General features: G+C 47.4%; 1 protein-coding gene across 1 annotated transcript in view; it reads right to left on the reverse strand.

Annotated features, from left to right (window-relative positions):
- Positions 1-671: 671 nt before the first annotated feature.
- LOC130264762 (store-operated calcium entry regulator STIMATE-like) overlaps positions 672-20,762 on the reverse strand; it is a 29,403-nt gene continuing 9,312 nt past the window's right edge. The window contains exons 2-8 of the mRNA XM_056513241.1: positions 18,716-18,764; positions 18,400-18,495; positions 16,603-16,724; positions 9,234-9,346; positions 8,103-8,186; positions 7,006-7,122; positions 672-1,315 (exon numbers count right to left, since the gene is read on the reverse strand). Coding sequence (XP_056369216.1) covers positions 1,202-1,315; positions 7,006-7,122; positions 8,103-8,186; positions 9,234-9,346; positions 16,603-16,724; positions 18,400-18,495; positions 18,716-18,764 — 695 coding nt within the window. The 3' untranslated portion in view covers positions 672-1,201. The remainder of the gene's footprint in view (positions 1,316-7,005; positions 7,123-8,102; positions 8,187-9,233; positions 9,347-16,602; positions 16,725-18,399; positions 18,496-18,715; positions 18,765-20,762) is intronic.

Consider the following 20,762-nt stretch of genomic DNA (forward strand, 5'->3'; position numbering starts at 1 on the left):
AGCCCTGTGGGTCCTGGATCCCTGCTCAAGGACTATCCCCCCATTTGGACTCTGGATGGGTCTCTCCACAGCTGTGTCTCTGCATCCAGCCTGGGAGAGGGTGGTGCAGCTGCTCTGTGCTCACTGTGTCCCCAGGACAGCTGCAAAGTGTTTTGCATTTTTGTGTTTATAGACAGTTTGCTAAGAGGAAAGCAAACAGGGCAAAGCCCTGCACTTCACACTTGGAGCAGAGAGTGCCAGCCCTGGGGTGACCCAGGGTTTTTTCCAGCAGCAGTGCTACCCCAGGTCCTTCCTTACCCCCAAAACAGGGCTAGCTAATGGGGCTTCCAGATAGAGCTGGAATCAGATCCTGCAGACATTTCAGTTGTTTATTTTAAACTAAGTAAAAGGCGAGGTGTCAGCTTCCAGTAAACACTCCCTTGTAAGGTGGTGACTGGGATCCATCTCTGAGTCTGTGCTGCAGCATCAGGGCTTTGCACTGAAGCAGCTCCTACACCTCAACCACAGAAACCAAGCTCTGTGGCTCAAGCTCTTCATCTTTAAGTTTATCAGAACAATCATGTTGCAGAAACACAATCTTCCCTGGTCAGAAAAGATTTCAACAGCTCCCCTTCCTCCCTTTCACAGCATTAGGGTTGTGCATAACATCAACCACATGAAGGCATTTAATCTATGAAGCAATTTTAGGTCAAATATTTATTGGATTCCTTATAAAACAGTAAAAAGAATCAGATCCACTGGGACAAACTTCCCAATTCAAGACATTTAAATACATATTGCAAACCAATTCTTTTGAGCATTGTGCATATAAAAGTGTCACAGTTCAGGTAGCACAGAATAGAGCCTTTTTTTTTTTTTTTTCTTCTATTAAAAAAAAACAGACAATCTTTTCATTTCAGTCTCTAGCCCTGAAAAAAGAAAAAGTCACACCCAATTGCCCAGCCAGGGAAAACACATCCCTGTATCCCCAACCTCAAGGTGCCTGTGTGTGGGGCAGACAAGGAAAGCAGATACTGCTCAAGCCTGTACAGGATGCACAGACACCATCCACAGGACAACTGCAGGGTAGGTCTAAGATGTGGCAGGCAAAAGGATTTCTGCAGATCCACAAGGGTCACCCAGTATTCCCCACCCTGCCCTTCCCTGGCCAGCTCAAGGATCACAGTGCTGCTCCTTCCTCCACCTCCCTGCCCCTCTGTTGTCAGATGACCACTTGGTAGCTGGGCTGCTTCATCTTCTGGCTGGTTCCCCGGGGTCCTGAAACATCCTGGTCACTTTCAGACTGATCAAAATCCATGTCTGGAGAGAGCAATACCTAGAAAGAAGAACAGACAGGTGCTGATGGAGTCAAAAGGTTTCAGATCTTCTCAGTACTGCTTGCTGAACGAGTCAAGCATTCCTAGAGGGGTCTGCTGCCAGATCAATCCTCTCTGGTGGATGGGTAAGGCCTCAAGGCCAGCTAGACCACCTCTCCAAGAACAGCCAAACAGATTTGGGCACAGGCACCACGACCATCTGGTGTCCCAGCTCCCTTCCTTGAGAGCAGAGGGCAGCTGAAGGCTCTGTCCCCCTGGGACAGGACTCACACATGGAGCCTCAGTGGAGATGGACAGAAATGAGGCCACATTTTGTGAGCAGCTGTACCACATACAGACTTTTTCCCAGCCACTTGTCACCTCCACAGCTCAGCCAGAAGGGCAAGCAGAGCTACAGGCTCAGCTTCAGCCATGGCCAGCCAGCTCAGGGGGGTGTCCTAGCCTGGCAGCACCTCACTTCTGCCTGGCACAGCAGCTCCTGTTCAGTCCAAACTGTGGGAGCCAAAGCAGAGCACTGACACCTCTCACTGGTGTGTGAGTTAAAAAGCACTTTTTTTCTTGCTGCAGGACCCAAAGGCTGCCCTTTGCCCCCAAGGAATCCCTACACCTCAGTAGTTAACTCCACACCTGAGGCTACCATGGGCTGCTCTAAACTGGCTGCCATCAGCCCAGAGCATTGGCAAGGCACAGACAGAGCCACGTGTGGGCATTGTCCAGCCACAGCCTCTGGAAGAGGAAAAAGGCTGGATTTTATACAGGAGATGGCTGCACTGACTGCAGAAGAGCCGAAACCCAATGACAGCCAGCAGTGTGCATGGATAATATTCATGGCTGGACAGATTAGAATCACAGAATCCTAAAGGTTGGAAAAGACCCCCTGGGCTGAGTTCAACCATTAACTCAGCATTGCCAGGTTCACCACTAAACCTAAATGTCACTAAGCACCACATCTACATGTTTTTTGAACATTTCTAGGAATAGTGATTCCACCATTTCTCTGGGCAGCCTGTGCCAGTGCCTGACCACCCTTTCAGTAAAGAAATTTTCCTTAATATCCAATCTAAACCTCCTCTGCTACAAATTGGGGCTGTTCCCTCTTGTCTTGTTACCTGGGAGAAGAGACTGATCCTTGCCTGGCTACAGCCTCCTTCCAGGAAGCTGTAGAGAGGAATAAGGTCACCCCTGAGCCTCCTTTTCTCCTGCATCCCACATCCCTCAGCTGGTTCCTGTAGTTCAGACCAGGACTCTACCTATCCCCATCTCCTCAAACACCCACATTTGGGCAAGAGAAGCTGCACTGTCACTATGAAGTCTCCCTGTTCCTGACTCAGCAGCCTTCCAGCTCAAAGCCCCAAGTCAAGGGACAGTTCATGGACTTTCAGCCCAGTGCTCACACACAGAACATTCCCAACATTCCCAGAGCCCAGATCCCTTGGGTAAAACCAGGAGCAGGGGGAATTACTCCTGTCTCCATCTCCACACACAGTTGTGAATTCACGTGCCCTCCACTTGTTAGCACACAGGCAGCACCACAGGGCCAGTCACCACAGCAACAAAACCACTAAACAGGAAAAACAGAACTCCAGTGAGTCAGTGACTTCAAAGCAGCAGCAGAGCCGCAGGGGAAGATTTCCTGCTCCCCACCCTCACGCACAGCCCAGCCCCTCCATCCACTGTTCTCTTCACAGCCAGGCACCCAAAGGGCAGCAGCAAACTGGATTAAGCTCTCTTGTCCCCCTCATTGGTCTCAAGGAATATTTTTTTTTGGTTCAGGACACACTTTGGAAAGTTTCCATCTCTCTCACGTGAAGATTTCCTCTGTTTATACCATTGATAATGTGCTGCTGTTGAACCTGAAGAAACGTGTGGGTGATTACTCACAGGCACTACTGTGAACTCACTGAGCTCTGACAGGCTACCACAGACTGGTTGTGGGGTGTGTTGAACTGGTGATTTGGGTGGGTTTCAGCAGAAAGCTCAAACCCCCTTGCAGCCAAGCAGGGGAGGTGACAGTGCTGTGCATCCAGACCGATCCAGGCTGCTACTTGCTCACTTGTAGGAACTACACAAGCCAACAGCCCCCAGGAACCTTTCCACAGCTCCTCAGGAATTGGAGAGAGCACCTCATTGCCATGACAGTCACAGGACACACCCTCAGGTATCATTTCCAATCCCAATTCGGGAGTTTTCAGGACAACTTGGACAAGGCTCTTTCCCTGCAGATGCATCCAGGTCAGGATCAGAGCAGGCTGGTGGCACAGCTGGGAGTGGGACATGGTTTCCCAGTCCTGGGACAATGTGCTGCTGTCTCACTCAGCAGTCCTCAAACATCTCACACATTCCACAGCACGAGGACTGTGAGGTGGGACAGTTTCCTTCCAGAGGCACCTCAATGCCCACCTTCATTTATCTTCCCTGTAAGGACCTGGCACCAGAGTTCACCATGAGTTTGAGCTAATTAAAAATTAAAAAAAAAAAAAAAATCAAAAAGAGAATTCTTTCTTGACTAAGCAACAGGCAAATCCAATTTCCTCATGGACTTCAAGTGCTTCAACACTTACAAGTAAGCAGCACTGTATTGATGTCTATCAGTATCTTCATCTAATAAATGCCAAAATACAGAGTTCCTTATGAAGGGAGTAAGAACAGGTGCTGAACTCCATCCTGACCAAGGGCAGGCCCTCATGCAGTACATTGATTTTTCCCTCCAGCCTCAGAGTAACCTCTAATTTCACCTTAATTTTTCTCACAAGTACCACTGTTACTGGACTTTGGCTTTAAGGGTTGTCTCTAAAAATGTAAGCCTTCAGGAAAGGAACAAAAGCTCTTCCACCTCCCTGGGGAAAAAAAAACCAACAACTTAAAAAAAAAATCAAATAAAACATTATTAAAACCGACTTGTTTTTCTGAGTGGAGGAAACAAAGAAATCACTGATAAGATCTAGAGTTCATTGGGAGTTACAAGGGCAAGGGAAAAGAGCCTCGGGTCAAGGTCAGGCCACATACAAAGCAAAAATAAGGGCCTTGCAGATGGATTAACTTCCCCAGGCTGAACAGCACTGGATGCAGACTGGCATTCAAGAGATCCTTTTCTATCCTAAAAGAGGGGAAAAAAAATTACTCCATGAATATTTACAAGGCAGGGCAGGAGACTGAAACAACACAAAGCTTAAGACTGACATGGAAGGAAGGAAGGAAGGAAGGGTGAAATTTTTCCAACCATAAGAGGGCAGTTTGTCCCTTTCAGGGATTCAGTGTAAAAGAAGCAGCAAGAGCTCATCCTCTGGTTCACCAAAGGAGCTTTAAAGCCCACAAGAGGCTGCACTTCCTTGGCTGCAGCCACAGAGTCAGTAAATGACACCAGAAGCAGGATCCTGTTGGTTTCTTCTTGCTGCCCAGCTGCTCTACCAAGCCAAGGACAGAGCTGAGGTTTCTTCAGCTCTGCCCCCAGAGAAAGCACAGACCATGGGCTTTTAACAGGTTAACTCCAGCCCACTCTCTCCATTCTCCTTCCTATCTCTCCCCCTCCTTTCCCAAACACAAACTGCTGGTTCATGTGAAAATAATGACACTCCATTGGTGAGGTAGGCAGAGGGTTGAAATTCAAGCTGGCAGTGAGATGGGGAGCTGGTGGCGCCTGCAGAGAGATAGCCCTGATGAACCCTGATAAACCTGTGGGACACATTAGCTCTGCCCTACACCCCTCAGCCCCCCTTCCTCCTCCACTGGGCAGCAGGGAAACAAGAAATTTCCCCACCTGAACAGGTTAGTAGCAGCAACAAGCCCAGCAAATGCTCACTTTCTGCTTTTGAGCCTAAATTCCAGTCAATCCAGCTGTAGGACTCAGCCAGTCAACATTAATTCACAGCTTAAGAAGCTGATACCTGAAGCAGGAGCTTAAGACTATTCCTCAAGGCCCAGTGCCAAGAAAGAGTTGGAAAATAGGTCACCCACTTCTGTATTTCTTCATAAGCTTCCTTCTCTGCCCAAAATATTTGTCAGGCCAGAGGCACAGGAACGTGTCTGAGCATAAAGGAGGCAATCCCTGCAGATTGCTCTGAGGAGAAACCAGTCCCCTTGGGAGCTCCACTGCAGAGATGGATCAGAGGGTTTCAGGATGAACAGATGACTTGCACATTGTTGAATTTTGGCTGGAGTCTCCAGAGAAAAGCAATCAGGTACTCGGAGGATGAGAGAAACCTTTGACAGAAAGTGGAATATTGTAGGAATTGTTTCCACAACTTGAAACTTCCCATCTGTTGACCTGCCAGAAGAGGCTTTCTTAGCATCTGGAAATTAGCAGGTATTGTTCCTTCAGATTATCCAAAACTGGTCACAAACCACTTGCAGAGTCCCAGTGGCACAGGGCAGAGGTGCAGCTCCATCTCCACGGAGGAGCAGTACCTGTGACACCATCTCCCCATCCACAGCAGCCACCACCTGTGAGCCTGGGGGCTGCAAGGTTTGGCTGCAGAAGCTGTGGAGGAGATCCTGGTCTCAAACAGAGATGTCACCTCCTTAGCTCTGCTTCTGAGCTGGTGTAATTCTGACTGACCTTGGGCCTTCAGGAACACATCCAGCGAGCAGGGCAGGGCTTTGCCCCCAGTGACCTCAGCAGAGCTGTCTATCCAGAGGCAGGGCCAGGAGGAGTCACTCCATTGTCCCAGCAGCTGCTCACATCTGCCTGCCCTCCCTGCCAGAGCAAGGATTGCTCTGACACTGCCTGAGCAGTGGCCACTTCCCCACTGCACCCCTGGGACACAGAAGCCTTGGCTGCTGTGCAGACTGCCAAGCACACTCTGTTAAAACATTACTACCTCTGTGTGTGCTGCAGTGCCACCAGTGATGGGCCACCCCATCTATCAGCACAAGAGCTGAGTTACTCCTCATGAAAGAACTCTTAGAGAGCAAGAGCTATTTCTGTTCATCCTAAATTCCTCAGCAGAAGCTCCTCCAGGAGCCAGTCTGTGATTGCCAGAAATTATCTTATCTGGGTAAGTCTTGCCAGTGAGCTGCAGGATATCAGCAGTCAGAACACACTGAAACCAGCCCTGGGTGCCAGCAGAAGGAAGGGAAATCCTCCCAGGAACCAAGACTGTGGACTCTGCCCAAAGGCCAGTAAGAAGCAGACACTACCTACCCAACAAATCACACATGATTAGGAAGAACAAAGTCTGCTGGAACTGCAGCATTTCCTCCCCCACCATAACTTTTAACTGTCGGGCTCAGACTACAGAAAACACAGCCTCCTCCAGCTAAGGGACAATTATCTGGCTGAAAACCTACCAAATTCTGACAAAAATAAGATTTCCAGCTAAGCCTTGTTGTCTAAAAAGGATGCTAACAATTACAGAGAGGAAAGTAAGCTCTTCCCACCCAAAATTAATTACAATTAAATTTAGCAAAACTCAGTGACAGTTCTAGCTTGCACACACAGATGTGCAGAAGCCAGCTCATCCCCCAAGGTATTGTCATCATTCAGGGCAGTATTTCAGCAACACTTCCTGGGCTGTGACACTGCTCATGGTTAGAGTGAGTCTGACTTTGCAGGGGGATCACCCACATTCATGAAGCACCATCCCAGGTCCAGGCAATGTGATGTTCTGTTATAGGGTTGTAGTAAAACACACAGACCATCCCACAGATCTGCAGCTGGGTCTGAAACACAAGTTTGCATCCCTGGTCTTACCTGAGATTCCTCAGTCCTCCTGGCCCGAGGAGTTTCTGTGGATCCATTGATGTCTAGGGTATCCTTCTGCTTGTATTTCCTCATGATCAAGCTGTCCACAACCCAGAACATAATGGCCTTGGGCAGAAAGAAGTTACATCAATAGACTGCAGAGACCAAAATACAGTCATTCAGTCACAGATATTTCTTCTCCTCTTGGGTTCTCTGAACATCCAGCCTTGATGAACCTCATATCTAAATCAGCCCTACATCAATTGTGCCCATGGAGACTGGATCAGTCAAATTCCTTAAGTCCCTTCTTACACAAGTCCTATTGTTTCCATAGCTGTTGAACCTCCAGAGTAAATAAGACACAATAGGAAGAGTTTCCACTAGAAATAACCACTGAACCAAGTTCCATCCAAAGTTCATCAGCCTGAACCAGTCCCTGGTCAGTTCTTTGAGGACCAGAATTTGCTTTCTGATGTGGAAATGCAGCCTGGGATGCTGGAGAGAGCAGATCAATGCAATTTTGTCAGTGCTGCATCCATTAAAATGTGCATGGTATGAGCTGAAATTGAGTTCAACTCCCTTCTTGTCCAGGGAGCATCTGAGTGGTAACACTTTGTTCCCACCTCAGCAGGAACTGAGCAGCAGCTCAAGGATTGCCCAGAATCAGGGGAACCATGAAAGAGCTGAGCTTTCAAGAGGTTTTCAGAGAAGAATAACAGTTCTGGGTAACCTTGAGCACCTTGTCTTGCTGTAACACAATCTGACATCCAGCCAAAGACTGGACTGCCAAGGTCACAAGCCATCCTATAGGACATTAAAGGATTCTGGGCATCCCCATGCCCATAGCTTGCTGCTGAGATGAGCTCTTACCTAACAAGACCCAGTTTTATTCCAAAAGGTGAAGAGTCAGCCCCACAGCAGTTCTGTGAGAGGGACAAGAACTGGGAAGAGGGACTGTGGCAGTGACAGATTTGTGACAGATAGATTCCTCTGCACATCCCTCCACCCTTTCCAGCCACTTCAAGCCAGTCCCTGTGCACACTCCCACGAGGGTGTACTGTCATTTCCAAACCAGCCCACCCAGCACTTGCAGAGGCACCACTTACATTGACTATGAAAGGCACAACAAACATCACCAGGACGAGCTCCAGCTGAGGGCTTGGGATGTATCCCAGGAGGATCTGCTGAAGCTGCAGAGGAGAAAACATTTAGAAGTGTTATGTGAACAGCTCTGTTGCAAGATCTTTGATGAAAACTGGTTGTCTTCTTACATAAGCAGCCAGAGCTCTGCAGCCTGTGCTTCAACCCAGCTCCTAAAAGATTACACAGGATATTCCCTTAGCCCAGCTGCCAAACATGTGATTTTGTACAGAAGCAAGTTCTTTCAGTGTAACTATCCATGACAACAACTGGTGGGACTTCCCTTGGCTCCCTGGAGCTCATTTGCAGAACAAGGACACCAGCCATGAACACAACCATGGAGAGGAATCCAGCAGCATCTCTGGATCTGGATTTGTGCTGCTGAAGGAGCTCACATCCAAGTGTGAGCACTGTGGGCTGCTGGGTTTGAAGGACAACTCTTGAAGAGATAAGTGCTCTCAGACTGGTGGAGATAATTCCTCAGACAAGTTACACAGTGCCTGGTGAAAGTGGACTCCAAACTGGAGTCACCTCTGACTCCAGAATTAGGTTTTTACACCCATCACACCTACCTGCCTATAGGTATATGGGTAAAAGCCCCACAGGCTATTATTTTTATTTTTTTAAAGGCAAACTTCTCATCAATACAATTAACATTGCTGGCATACAGAAGCAGCTGAGCAGGAAAAGACAACACACTACTTGTACAGCACTTTCCAAATTAATCTCTAAGAGTCCTCCTGGTTTAAGCACAGGATCACAAAACACCAACATGGACTGACTTGACAGAATAACATAGAAATCCTCTGGCAGAACTGAAGGAGCTCAGCTGCCAGCCCAGCCCAATTTAGCCTTCCAAGAATGAGAAAGAAAATTAAAGCATCATCTTATTCCATTAGCTTTTGACTAGCAAGAGAATGCACCAAAAGCCAAACCATTATGAAAGTCATGTTTCCCAAAATTTAAGTAATAGCTAATGATTACAGACTAATGTCAGCAAGTGTGAGGATTAAAGGCCTTCAATTTTGGGAACCATGAATCAGGCAAAGCTGACAAAAAGAAACTACAACAGCTACAGCTAGAAAAATACTGCTTACCTTTGTCCAGCCAGGGATAAGCAGGACAAGGCTAATCACAGTCTTCTCAAAAACCATTATCAGCAAGTAGAGGATACACTGGCCAATCCAGGCAGCAGCTTGTGGAGGGTCACCTGGAAAAACAGAGTATTAGGTCTGGGACAGAGGACAGGAGGAGACAGCCTTGCAGAAATTTGCCTCATGCTTGGTACTGACCCTTCTCTCTACAAGGACCAGTCAGTACCCGCACACTCTTGTATATAATAAACTAAAAAGCAAATAAATCATTAAAGATATAACCTGCAATGTGATCCCTGCCAAGCCTTACCCACATAGCTGCCAGAAACAGTTTGAAAATTTCAAGTCACCATTTTCCCTACAAGCAGTGTAACTTCTTGGGCCTGAACAGAATTATTTTATTGTGCTGATGAAGTGAAGGGTTGGTTATGTGATACTGTCTGAGCAAGAGACAGGAGCTCCATTGCCCCAGGTTTTAAAGCAATTCACTCAAAAAGAATCAATGCTAATTAAATATGAATGTTTCCAATGGGGTACTCACCAAGAAATGAGGAAAAGCATATTTGTGTTGTTAACAACAATATCTATTACATGTGCTTGCTCCAGCCCTCTGTGAGCACCCTGCCAGCTGGTTATCACCTCCCCTGGCTCACCACAGTATCTCAGGTCTGCAAAACTGAGCTGCTGTATCTGGCTCAGGAAAGCTGCAGCATTTCCTCCTACCACTTAAAGATAACCCCTGGAAACACTTGTTCCCAGCATTATCTGGCTGGAATTTGGAATTCCATCCGTGCAAGGGAACCTGTGCAGTTGGCACTGGCAGATGCCAAAGCTCAGTGTGGTCAGCTGGCAGCAGGCTGGGAGCCTTGCTTCACTTTTGAACACTTTTCCCCACTTTTCAGCACAATTCTGTCAAGATATAGCAGGGGGAGACAACACCAGCAATCTGCCAAGGCACGTTTATCTACACCAGTTAAAACCTCTGGCCACAAAAACCAGTAGCACATACTGGGATTGGTAAGAGCTGTGTCCAACCAAGCCCCAGCTCCGTGGGGATCAGCTTCCCAGCAAGTTCTAAACAGGTTTCCAGGTACATTTGTCCTTATTCTGTCATTTGTTAGCAATGTACCAAAACATCTGCCTCATTGCAAAGCTACAGCTGAAAAGTAGAAGCATCCTGGTAGTGTCCAAGGTAGGATGAGCTTGTGCCCCAAATTCTTAATCACTCAAGCCATGACTGAGAAGGAAGCAAAGAAGAGGAGAGGGGAGGACTGGGAGGCCAAGGGTGCAGAGAGCAAGCAGAGAGCCAAACCAGCAGGAACTGCACAGAGGGAGGGCAGGAAGAGGGAGCCAGGAAGGTTATGTGGAAGCACACCCAGCAGAGCCTGTGGAGGATTTTGGAGAGGAATCTCTGCTCCCTGGCAGGCAACAGCTTAATGGGTGGTCTGTGAGGAGATGGGAGCAGTGTGAGAGGCAGCTGGCAGCCACAGGCTGGTGTCAGAGAGGCTCTGATCCTCCTAAAAGCCTCTCCCAATAGATCAGGGTGCCCAGCTGCCTTTGGCACACACATTGGGTCCAGTGAACCTTTTCACCCACACCCCAAAACAAACCAATTCTCCCAGAAACCCCCACATCATCACCACCCATCAGAGCTCTGAGTACACACAAAACAGGAAAACAAACACATCCGTTGTGTTCTTCCTGCATTTGAACTCTTTCCCTTCTGCTCTGTGTTGTCAGCTGTGCTCTGTCCCCCATGGACAAAAGCCACAGCACCCTTTGTGAATCAGCTCTCTGTGACTGCACTTCCCTCTGTCATCTCAGCTGGCCCAAAAAGCAGCAGCAAACTTGAGATCTCTCCAAATACCTGCCCCCTGCCAGAGACAACTCACTACCATTCACCACCTCAACAATGGCCTGAGGCTCCTGGTTCTGCATTCTGTGCAGCTCAAGGCAGGTTTGTGCTCCCCAGGCTGATACACAGCCCATAGGAAAGACAACCTCTTCCTAACCCACCCTAGGCATGGACTTGCCTGGGTAATCAGGACTTAACTTCCATACCCAGCAGGGAGATCAGAGGGTGTTTCTACTGTTATTTTTCTCTGCATCCTGATCTCCTAAGGACAGGAGGCTGCTCTGCACCAAAGGATTCAAGACAAAGGTGAAAACGAAACAGCAGCACGGCCTTAAGGGCTGCAAAGGTGACTCAGAGACAGCAGCTCATTTCCAGTCCACCAAGGAATGCAGCTGCTTCTTCAGCAGGTGTGGAGCCATCCAAGGACCACTGATCCACCCCAGTGTCCATCATCCACTAATCCACCACCTAACACCACTAATTCACCTAATTCTGACCAACACCAGGAACATTCCAGTCAACATTTTCTGGTATCTCATCAAGGAAGCTTTTGGGATGTCCCTAGACAAGCCCATAAGACAGATTTGCCACGTCTCCTTCCACAGCAGGGAAAGGCTGGAAGACTGGAGCTGAGCTCATGTAGTGCTAGTTTCCTGCAGAAAGCTGGTCAGAGGCATCCTCAGATTCATCCTGATGTCTTTGATGGATGAAGTGTTGCCCACAGGTGCCCTGCTCTATGGATGGGAAAAGATTCTTCTTACAGGAAGTTCTTCAATACATAAATCTCAAGGAGAGCCCTCAAGACTTTCAGCCACACCATGTTGCCAGTAAAAAACTCATTTGCATCTGGAGGCTAAAAAAAAATTAGAATAAAATAGATGTCCTCCTCTTTCCTACAAGGAAAGGAAAGCTCTGAACACAGCAGAGTGGGGAGTTGGTCTGAATGAGCCTCCACACCACACCTGCTGGGTGATTATCTGTATCACACTCCCTTTGAACCCTTCCAGTTTCTTGTCCCTGGTTCCAGCTGGGAGTAACCCAGCACATCCCAGCTTTACACATTAAATCTATCACAAACCTCTCCCTCCAGCTTAATGAGCAACCTCTGTTAAAACCTTCCTACAGCCACCTCCCATCCTCATAGAAATAATATCCCCCTTCACCCAGTAGGATGCACCCACTGAATTTTGACTGCTCTCCTCCAGCAGCATTCCTGGTGCTCCCCACCACCAGAAAAACTTCCTTGGAGCAGCCCAGGAACCACTGGAGCCCGTGGCAACCTCAAATGTGTCTCATATTCCACTCATGTGTGGGAGCCCAACCAGCAGTGCTGGAGGTATTTGAACTGCTACCACACAACAGGATTAATTTTAATCCAGGCTGCCTAATGCCCTGAGCTGTCAGCACAGCCCACATGTTACTGCCAGACACCTTTATTTACAGACTTGTATTCTGGGCACTTGTGCACAGAGCAGGTAGGAAAAAAGCTCAAGCACAGCCAAAGTGAAGGGTTCAGGGGGTTTGAGGAAAGGCAAGTATTTGAAAGTGCTGGAAGTTGTACTGAGTGACAGAGTAGGGGTAGAAGAAGTAAGAAACTTTTTAGGAGATACTCAAATGGTTCCTCCAAAACCAAGGGATCTATTTATCAGTGCCAAGAACAGAGGAGGGCAGGAAACAGCAACAAACTCAGTATTGTGTGAAACGCTCACTTGGAGGGCAAAACCAGGTTTTCAGAGATGGGAATATGATGCATCAGAGCAGCCAGATGGGTCCAGTGCACACCCCAGAGCCTCTCTGGCACTTTCTGCACCTGAACTAAAATGACAGAATCACAGAATGGTGTGGATTGGAAGGGACCCCATGGGCAGGGACACCTCCCCCTAGACCAGGCTGCTCAAAACCCATCCAACCTGGTCATGAACACTTCCCAACTCCTCTGGCCAACCTGCCACATTGCTGAAATTGAGAAAAGTGAGTGCACAGTGGCAATCTGTCCCCAGTGTGCAGTGTCACACCACTGCTCTGGGTCTTTGGTCTCTGTGGATATTCAAACTGCAGGAACAGTGTTGCTGCCATCCAGCTCCAGGAGGCTCAGAGGCTGCACCCTGCTCAGAACAAGGGACCCAACCACACAGTCAGTCCCTGAGCAGGACCCTCAGTCCTCTCCTCACTTTCCCCCTCTGTGGAAAAGCCCAGCAGGCTGAGGACAGGACAGCCCCTCAGGTTGGAGCTATTTCCAGCAGTATTTCCTCAAGCAGTAGCAGCCAGCTCCCTCCACTGCTCCAGGACGTGGGAACATTTGTTATGGAAATTTTGTACAACATCACCACGGGGCCAAGAGCAGCCTACACAGGTCCTCAGTTAAACTCAGCAGCTGGCACAGAGCACATTCTGTTACAACTAAATTTGACCAGCAGAGTTCAACAGCCCACTAAACAGACTTTGAAGGCTCCAAGCAAGATGCCTTTCCATTTCCAGACACTGAAGGAGCACAAAGCATCAGGCTGAGATAGCTGTGAGCACAGCTACAGTCATACCCAAGTCAACATCCAGATGGGCACCCAGAGGGACATTTTCCAGTGAGAACACTTTTCCTCCCCCTCATTTCTTAATGCTCCTCTAGAAAAATTTTCTGGCACATTGCAGGAAATCTCTCTTTCAATGCAAATTCATCACATTTGGTTACTTAAAAGAAATACTGGGGTTTTTCTAAAGTAATAGTGGAAAATGATTAAAGACAATTAAAATGTCAGGACACTGCAGACATCCAAAGGTTCTCTCTAGGGAGCTGCTCATTGCCATGGGGAAGGAGAAGAGCTGGACCAGGTTGGAGGTGAGGCACAAAATTCAGTCAGGCTTGGTCTGCACACCCTGACTGGAGCCAGCACCTCCCCTGCTCAGTCTGTCCTGGCCCAACAGCACCTCCAAGAACTTGGGTATCCATCTCCCACATCTTTTGAAGCTCAAACTCTGCTTTGTTCTCCTCCTTGTGATGTCCCTGCAGGGACAGCTCCTGTAACCATGACCTGCTACAGCAATGGTACTTTTGTGGAATTTCACAGAATCATCACAGAACGGTTTGGGTTGGAACAGACCTTAAAAATACCACCTAGTTCCAAACTCCCTGCCATGGGAGGTTCTCAGGGTCTCATCCAACCTGGCCTTCAGCACCTCCAGGGGTAGGAGTTTGTTAGCTCTGAGTAGGTGTAAGGCAACCCTCATTCCCCAAAGCCCACCTGTGCCAAGAACACACTTCCCCAGTCTTTGATCTCAGGAGCCAGACATCCTGAGAAGAGACAGCACTGTCCAAAATGCAGTTTCCTCTGCTTAGAGGGAATTCAGAGAGTCATCAAGAGCTTTTGGGCAAAAGATGGAGGGACACAAGCAAACAGGAGCCTTTCATTCCCCACTAGCTGTACAACAGCTCATTCCTGGCTGCAACAGTGTTTGGCCATGAGCTCAGGCTGATCTCAGAATGCCTGTTCCTGGGTTTTTGGAATATGGAAGTAATTGATTTTTCTAAACAATTCTGGACAGCTTTATGCTTAAAATAGCAGCATAGATTTAAGTGCTTTCCCTCCCCTTTACTTCACTTCTCCATTAATGCAGCTGAACAGGGGGAGGCAGCCAGGGCTGCAGAGGCAGGAGATGCAACCACAGAGCAGGAGGAACTTCTGCAGCCCACACCAAAGGGCAGCTGCAGTGGTTTGCAGCAGTAGCAGGGATGCTGGAAGGACACAGCTGTGACAGATGTTTTTTTCCCTCCAAGTTGATGCAGGAAGATGGGTACTGGCTCTACTGGACAGAACCACAACCATTCTGTTCTGAAATGGCACTGACTGCTGTTTGCAACATGGATTTGGTGCTCTCCTGGCTTTCTCCTCTGCAGGACTCAGCATTGCTTCCCTCAATTCTCCTGAGGAGAAATCGTCTGGTACAGCAATTAGCCCAGAAAATGAATCATATTCTTGGAGCCTGCATCAAACTGTACAAAGTTTACAAGCATCTTCCCAACTGTTTTGGAAGTTACTTAACAGCAGGGATGAGGATGGGAGTGTTTTCCTTCCCCAGCCCTGCCACAGGATTGCCTTGGACATGTCACTTGGCTCCCACCTGATTTTCCACTGGGGTCACTCTGGCCAGAGACCTGCACCAAAAACTGTACTTGATGGATGAGATATTTAACCCTCAATCCAGGGACCAAATTCAAGAAACAACACAAACTTGTTTTTACTAATGAAAGCAATATTTTCTCAAAGGAGTGAGCTGTTTCTGTGGTGTAAGCTAGCCCTAATGAGGGGCCAGCTCCAGCTCAACAGAAGTTCATCCCTGCTCTGCCAATACACTTTTCATGTTTTCTGCTTCTGCTCAACTGCTGATGTGGCACATGAAGCTGAAGCTGTGCCCTGAGGTGGTTGGGCTCCCAGTCCTTGCTGCTCCAAAAGGGAAAGACTCCATTTCCTGAACTAAGAATATCTGGATTCTTCTGCTGTCTCATCTGACTGATTTTAGGGATCTATTATAAAAGGGAAGCTATTAGGGAAAATGCAAAAGGTAATCCCCCCACCAAATCCTGTGGCCAGGATGCTGAAGCTGCTCTGGAGATCAGCCCTGAAGGCCACTCTGAGGTCTGAGGAGAGCTGGTCCTGCCACAACACACCATCTCACTGCCAGGCTGTAGCTGCTTCTGCTGCCTCACAAACCCAGCCTGGCCCTGCATCCCCTGCCATGACCCATCTGCACAGGCTGAGTAAATTCACGAGGCAGTGGGGTCTCCAAACTAATCCTAGTTGGGTCCAAGTTTCACCAGCTCAGATGCCAGACCAGCTACTAAGAACACAAAGAAGAAAGAGGAACTTCAGAACAGACACAATGATTAACACCTTAAAGGCAAGACTGCCATTTTTATGAATAAGATGTATTTTCTGAAATGTGACTGAATTAATCTGTACATTAGATGCAAAATAGGTAAAGCAGTATTTTTTCCCTTTCCTGCAGCTTCTCCAGCAAGCTGGCTCTGCTCTTTTGGAAGGGAACTGCTACCCTCTAGTGGGGCTGGCTGAGAGCAGCTTTTTGGAAAGGTTTTCTCCATCTCAAGGCAGGAATTTAAAGAGAAAGAGGCCACACTTGAGAACTCAAGTTTTGGGGTCACACTGTGCCTGCCTGATCCCTACTACAGCTCAAGGCAAATGCAAGAACAACCCCATATTCTGAATGGTGATGGTAGGGAAAAAAACCTATGGAAGAACCCCACAAAAGAACCCTACACACCTCAATTTACCACATGGATATTTTGGGGTATATTCTACCTCCAAGGAAATGTCCAGCTTTTCCTCACCCCCTGCTATAATTCCAGTGGTTCCAGCATTTAACTCACCCTCAAGAGCTCCTTGAAGAAGGGGTAACAGCAGGCAGCTGCTCACATTTCAGCCAAAAACTGAAGTTCCTGCCAATTTCTTGTCCCCATTCCCAGCTGGGAGCACACCAACCCCCCTGGGCAGAGCAGGTGACACCTACCATACTCCCCAAAGACCAGGTATGTGTATTTCTTGTGCTGCACAATCCAGGAGACAACCTTCACACCCAGCCAGATCAGCAGCATCCCCAGCGTGGCATCCAGGATGAAATTAATCAGGTAGCTAAAACACAGGAAAATTCAGGTTTCAGCTGTGTTCTTATGTCTTATTCAAAAATCCTTAATTTCATAATGGAAATTAATTTTTTAAAAATTAAAAAAGATTTTAAATAACCTTGCTTAACAATCCAAACTCGCTTCCTTTCTCTTGCATTACATTTTCCTAAGCCTTACCAGCAATTTCTTAATTTTAAAGCTTGTTCAGGAGAGAAGGGACAGGCAACACCAACTCTCTGGCACTGCTCATTTATACATATAGAAATAAACACTTCTGAAAAGTTACCCCCCAAAAAAGTAGGCTTTCCATTTGCAGCATTTTTTTTTTTCTTATTAAAAAAGAATGAAATCTCAAGTTTCAGAGGAAACAGAACCAAGCTGTTCCAGAATTTCACAGAAGAAAATGGCATCTTTTTGAGCACCACAGCTGCTCTACAAACTGGGCAGCAGAAGAGTCAAAAACTCAATTTTTCTGAGCAGCTGCAAGAGGCTCCCAAAAACAGAGACACAGACTGAGAGGCAGGTTTGGGGAGAGGTGATGGCTCAGCAGCAAGAACCCTGAGGTCCCAAAAACCTCAAGTTCAGGTCCCACTGCAGATCCAGGAGCTGAACCCATCCCTGCAAGGAGATTTTTGGCTCAATGGATTTGAGCTCTGCAGCTCTGGATGTTGAAGTGTCACTGGGCAGAGTGCCAGGGGCAGGAAACCTGCAGGGACCTTCTGGGGATTGCAGGGTCCAAGCTCTAATCCAGGGCTTGGTATTTTAATGAACTCCAAAAAGAAAAAAAAAAAAACAAACTCACATAGACTAATGTGGTTTTTTATGCAGTTTTCTATTATTGCAATATTTTCTGCCAGATTTCTACAGCATGAAGAAAATGCCAAGCACAAGGCCACAGCAGTGAACATTTCCTTTTCCAGAACTCGACACTGCCTCTGAACCAAGAAATTGAAAACAACAATCTGCTTTTGATATCCACTTTGAAAGCATAACATGAAGTTTTTCTACATCCAAAAGCTCAGGCTGGTTTTTTACAGTTTCCAGCTGCTGAAATCACAGCATTCCATGCAAACATGAGGCTCTGGTGGTTTATCCTGGGCAGGACACAGAGTATGAGCCTCAAAGCCCAGGGACAGGGCTGGAGGGATTTAGGCTGCCTGGTTCAGGATGACAACTCAGGCAGTGCAGGGCAACATAAAACACACATCAAAAATAAACAACACACCCAAAGGGCATGGCACAAGCATGAAAGGGTTATTTTAAAATGCTGTCTGTTTAAAAAAACAACAATACATCATTTGAGAGGTTATGTGCAGCCCCAGCCAAACTTGTGTCTGCTTAAAGAAACACATCAAGGTGCAGCACTTTAATACAAAAAAAGGAGATGGGCCAGAAGGTTTTAAAGAGCATTTTGAAGCCTAAAGGAGTTTCTCAAAATGAGATGAGATTAATGCTGAAACTAAATTTTTATCTGCAAAGTGGCTGAAGTAAAGGTGACACTGCTACATTAAGGGTGAATTTTGGTTTAGCAATCCAGGATCAGGAAAGAAGACACAACAAACCACAAAAACAAGCTCAGCAGGGTTTATCCCCATGCAGTGCTTCAAATGGATCCATTTCCACTGTTTATGACACAATTCTCCCTTTGACAGATGTAGGGCATGAATGCCTTGTGTACTTACAGAGAGCAAGGGTCCTCCTCAGTGAGATCAGACAGAAAAACATTGGCAAAGTGGATGAAGAGGGCACCTATAGCTTGCTTGGAGGTATCATAAAACCTGGAGGAAAAACCAAAATTTTCTGGAGGAGTTATGCAGGGAATTTTATTTCTAGGGAACACCAGCTACTTTATGGAGGTTTCCTGGGGAAGCAGCAGCACATTTCATATAACAGTTACATGTCATACAGGATACACAGGGGGGCTAGAAGATTGTTAGTGTAAGAGAAAAAAAATATTATAAACACAATCTTTTCAAGTTTCAAATGAAAAAATCTCACCATATCCTCCAGGGACGCCTCTCTGCCTTTGGCTCCTTAAATCGTTTTACTGCAAAGAGAATGAGAGAGGTTCCATTACCCAGGTGAGCCCCTCATGTGTGCAGCCTGCACCCTCCTTCACTGCAAAAACACTCCAAAAACCCTGCAGGACCCTCACATTTGCAAGTAAAGTTGAGCAAAGCCAAAGGACCTGTGGAATCTCAGTGCCTGGAAGTGCCCAAAAGACACAGATGCTGTGCTGAGGTGTTGGATCCCTGGGATTTTTGAGCTTTTTGTGCTTTCTGACACTGACCCTGGAGAGCACTGCTTTTGACTTGAGGCCTTGGAGAAGGCTTCAAATTTGAGTGATGGAGTTAAAACCACAGGTGTGTAGTTAAATAAAAGTGTGTGATTTCACATGGTGAAAGGTTTTGAATTTGGGGTTTTAGAATATAGTAACAGGTATGGGACAAGATGGAGGGGTTTGGGTGTTGTCTCCTTTCTGTCTTCTTCCTTCCTCTTCATGATTTTCAGTTTTTGGTTGGGTAGTTAGTGCTGCACTGAGGGTCATAGGTGTTTGGTTACTGGGTCAAAAGTATGAATAATATAGGTGTTAATTCTCTATTGGGCTGTTCAGCTTTAAAAGACCTTGTAGCTAGCTAGATTCACTCCATGTTGCTCACTTTTAGCTGGTAGCTACAAGTGTTGCAGAACTCTCTGTAGTTTAGATAAGATTTAATAAACAACCAAGTCCAAACACGAGAAAATTCATCTCCTTCATGATTTTAATCTTGACTCTGAGTGAAGACAGAAGATGAAGACAAGCCACTGATTAAGTGATGCAGATACCACATTTACACTCAGGGACAGGGGTTAGGGGTGGGATTGGCAGTGCTGGGTTAATGGTTGGACTCTATGATCCTGGGTGGCTTTTCCAACCATAATGATTCCATGATTCTGTTCTCTGGCATGGATGCAAACCAAGCAGTGTCTGCACCCATGGATCAGCAGGGTGGGCAGCAGAGGTGTTGGAGAGAGCTGTGTGCTCCTGGCATCCCTCAGCAGCAGCATTCCTGTGCCATGGGAAGTGACTGACCTTGGGAATGCCCAGGGAGGGGTCACCACCCCCTACCAGCCCTGACAACCCTCACAGCAGTGACAGTGAAGCAGCTCTTCAGTCCTTGAAAACACAAGGGCAGGTAAGTGCTCTGCTCTCTCCAGCTGGATTTGAGCACTCAGCCTCCCCCAAAGGGCAGCCTGGGCTCCTTCCCCTGGGAAATCCCTTCCTGATCCAACATGGAAGGATGCAGGGACTCCCCTGGCAGGAGCCTTGACATTTCTAAAGTGCAGCTTTGCACTGTGTTACTGGCAAGGTGACAGGGCAATAGATGAAAAGACAAGGGTGACAGGACAATGAGGATTTTTTTTCAACTAAAAATACTTAGATTGGATATTGGGGTGAAATTCTTTACTGTGAGGATGGTGAGGCACTGGAATAGGTTGCTCAGAGAAGCTGGTGCTGCCCCACCTCTGGAAGTGTCCAAGGCCAGGCTGGATGGGGCTTGGAGCCACCTGGGACAGTGGAAGGTGCCCCTGCCCATGGACAGATAGTGGAACAGTGGAGTGGAACAAGGTAATCTGTAAATTCCCTTCCAACCCAAACCATTCTCCAATCCTGTGATCTCCCCTAATTCCAGGACTTCAGGCAGGCACATGCAGGGTTTTGGAGTCAGTCTCAAACCCACAGAAAACCAGCACAGCAATGACCTGCTCCATTATTAATGAGTAACAAGGCATCAGTGAAGTTACACCAGACATTGCTGCAGCAGTCTGTCCTATCCCTGTCCATAAAAAAACCCTACTTGCCCCCATCCAGCTGAATCCCACCATGAGATACCCCTGCAGCAATGACTTCCACCAGCACAGACAGATCTATCATCAGTGATGCCCCTCAAAAGCCAAGTTTCATTTCACCTACCCACAAGCATCAGAGCCACAGACCAACCAAGGGGCCAGAAATGTTTAAACCAACCCTCAGCTCGTGGGGGCAAAGAGCACAAGGCTGCAG

This window comes from Oenanthe melanoleuca, chromosome 1A, assembly GCF_029582105.1.
Source record: "Oenanthe melanoleuca isolate GR-GAL-2019-014 chromosome 1A, OMel1.0, whole genome shotgun sequence".
NCBI classification, from domain to species: domain Eukaryota; kingdom Metazoa; phylum Chordata; class Aves; order Passeriformes; family Muscicapidae; genus Oenanthe; species Oenanthe melanoleuca.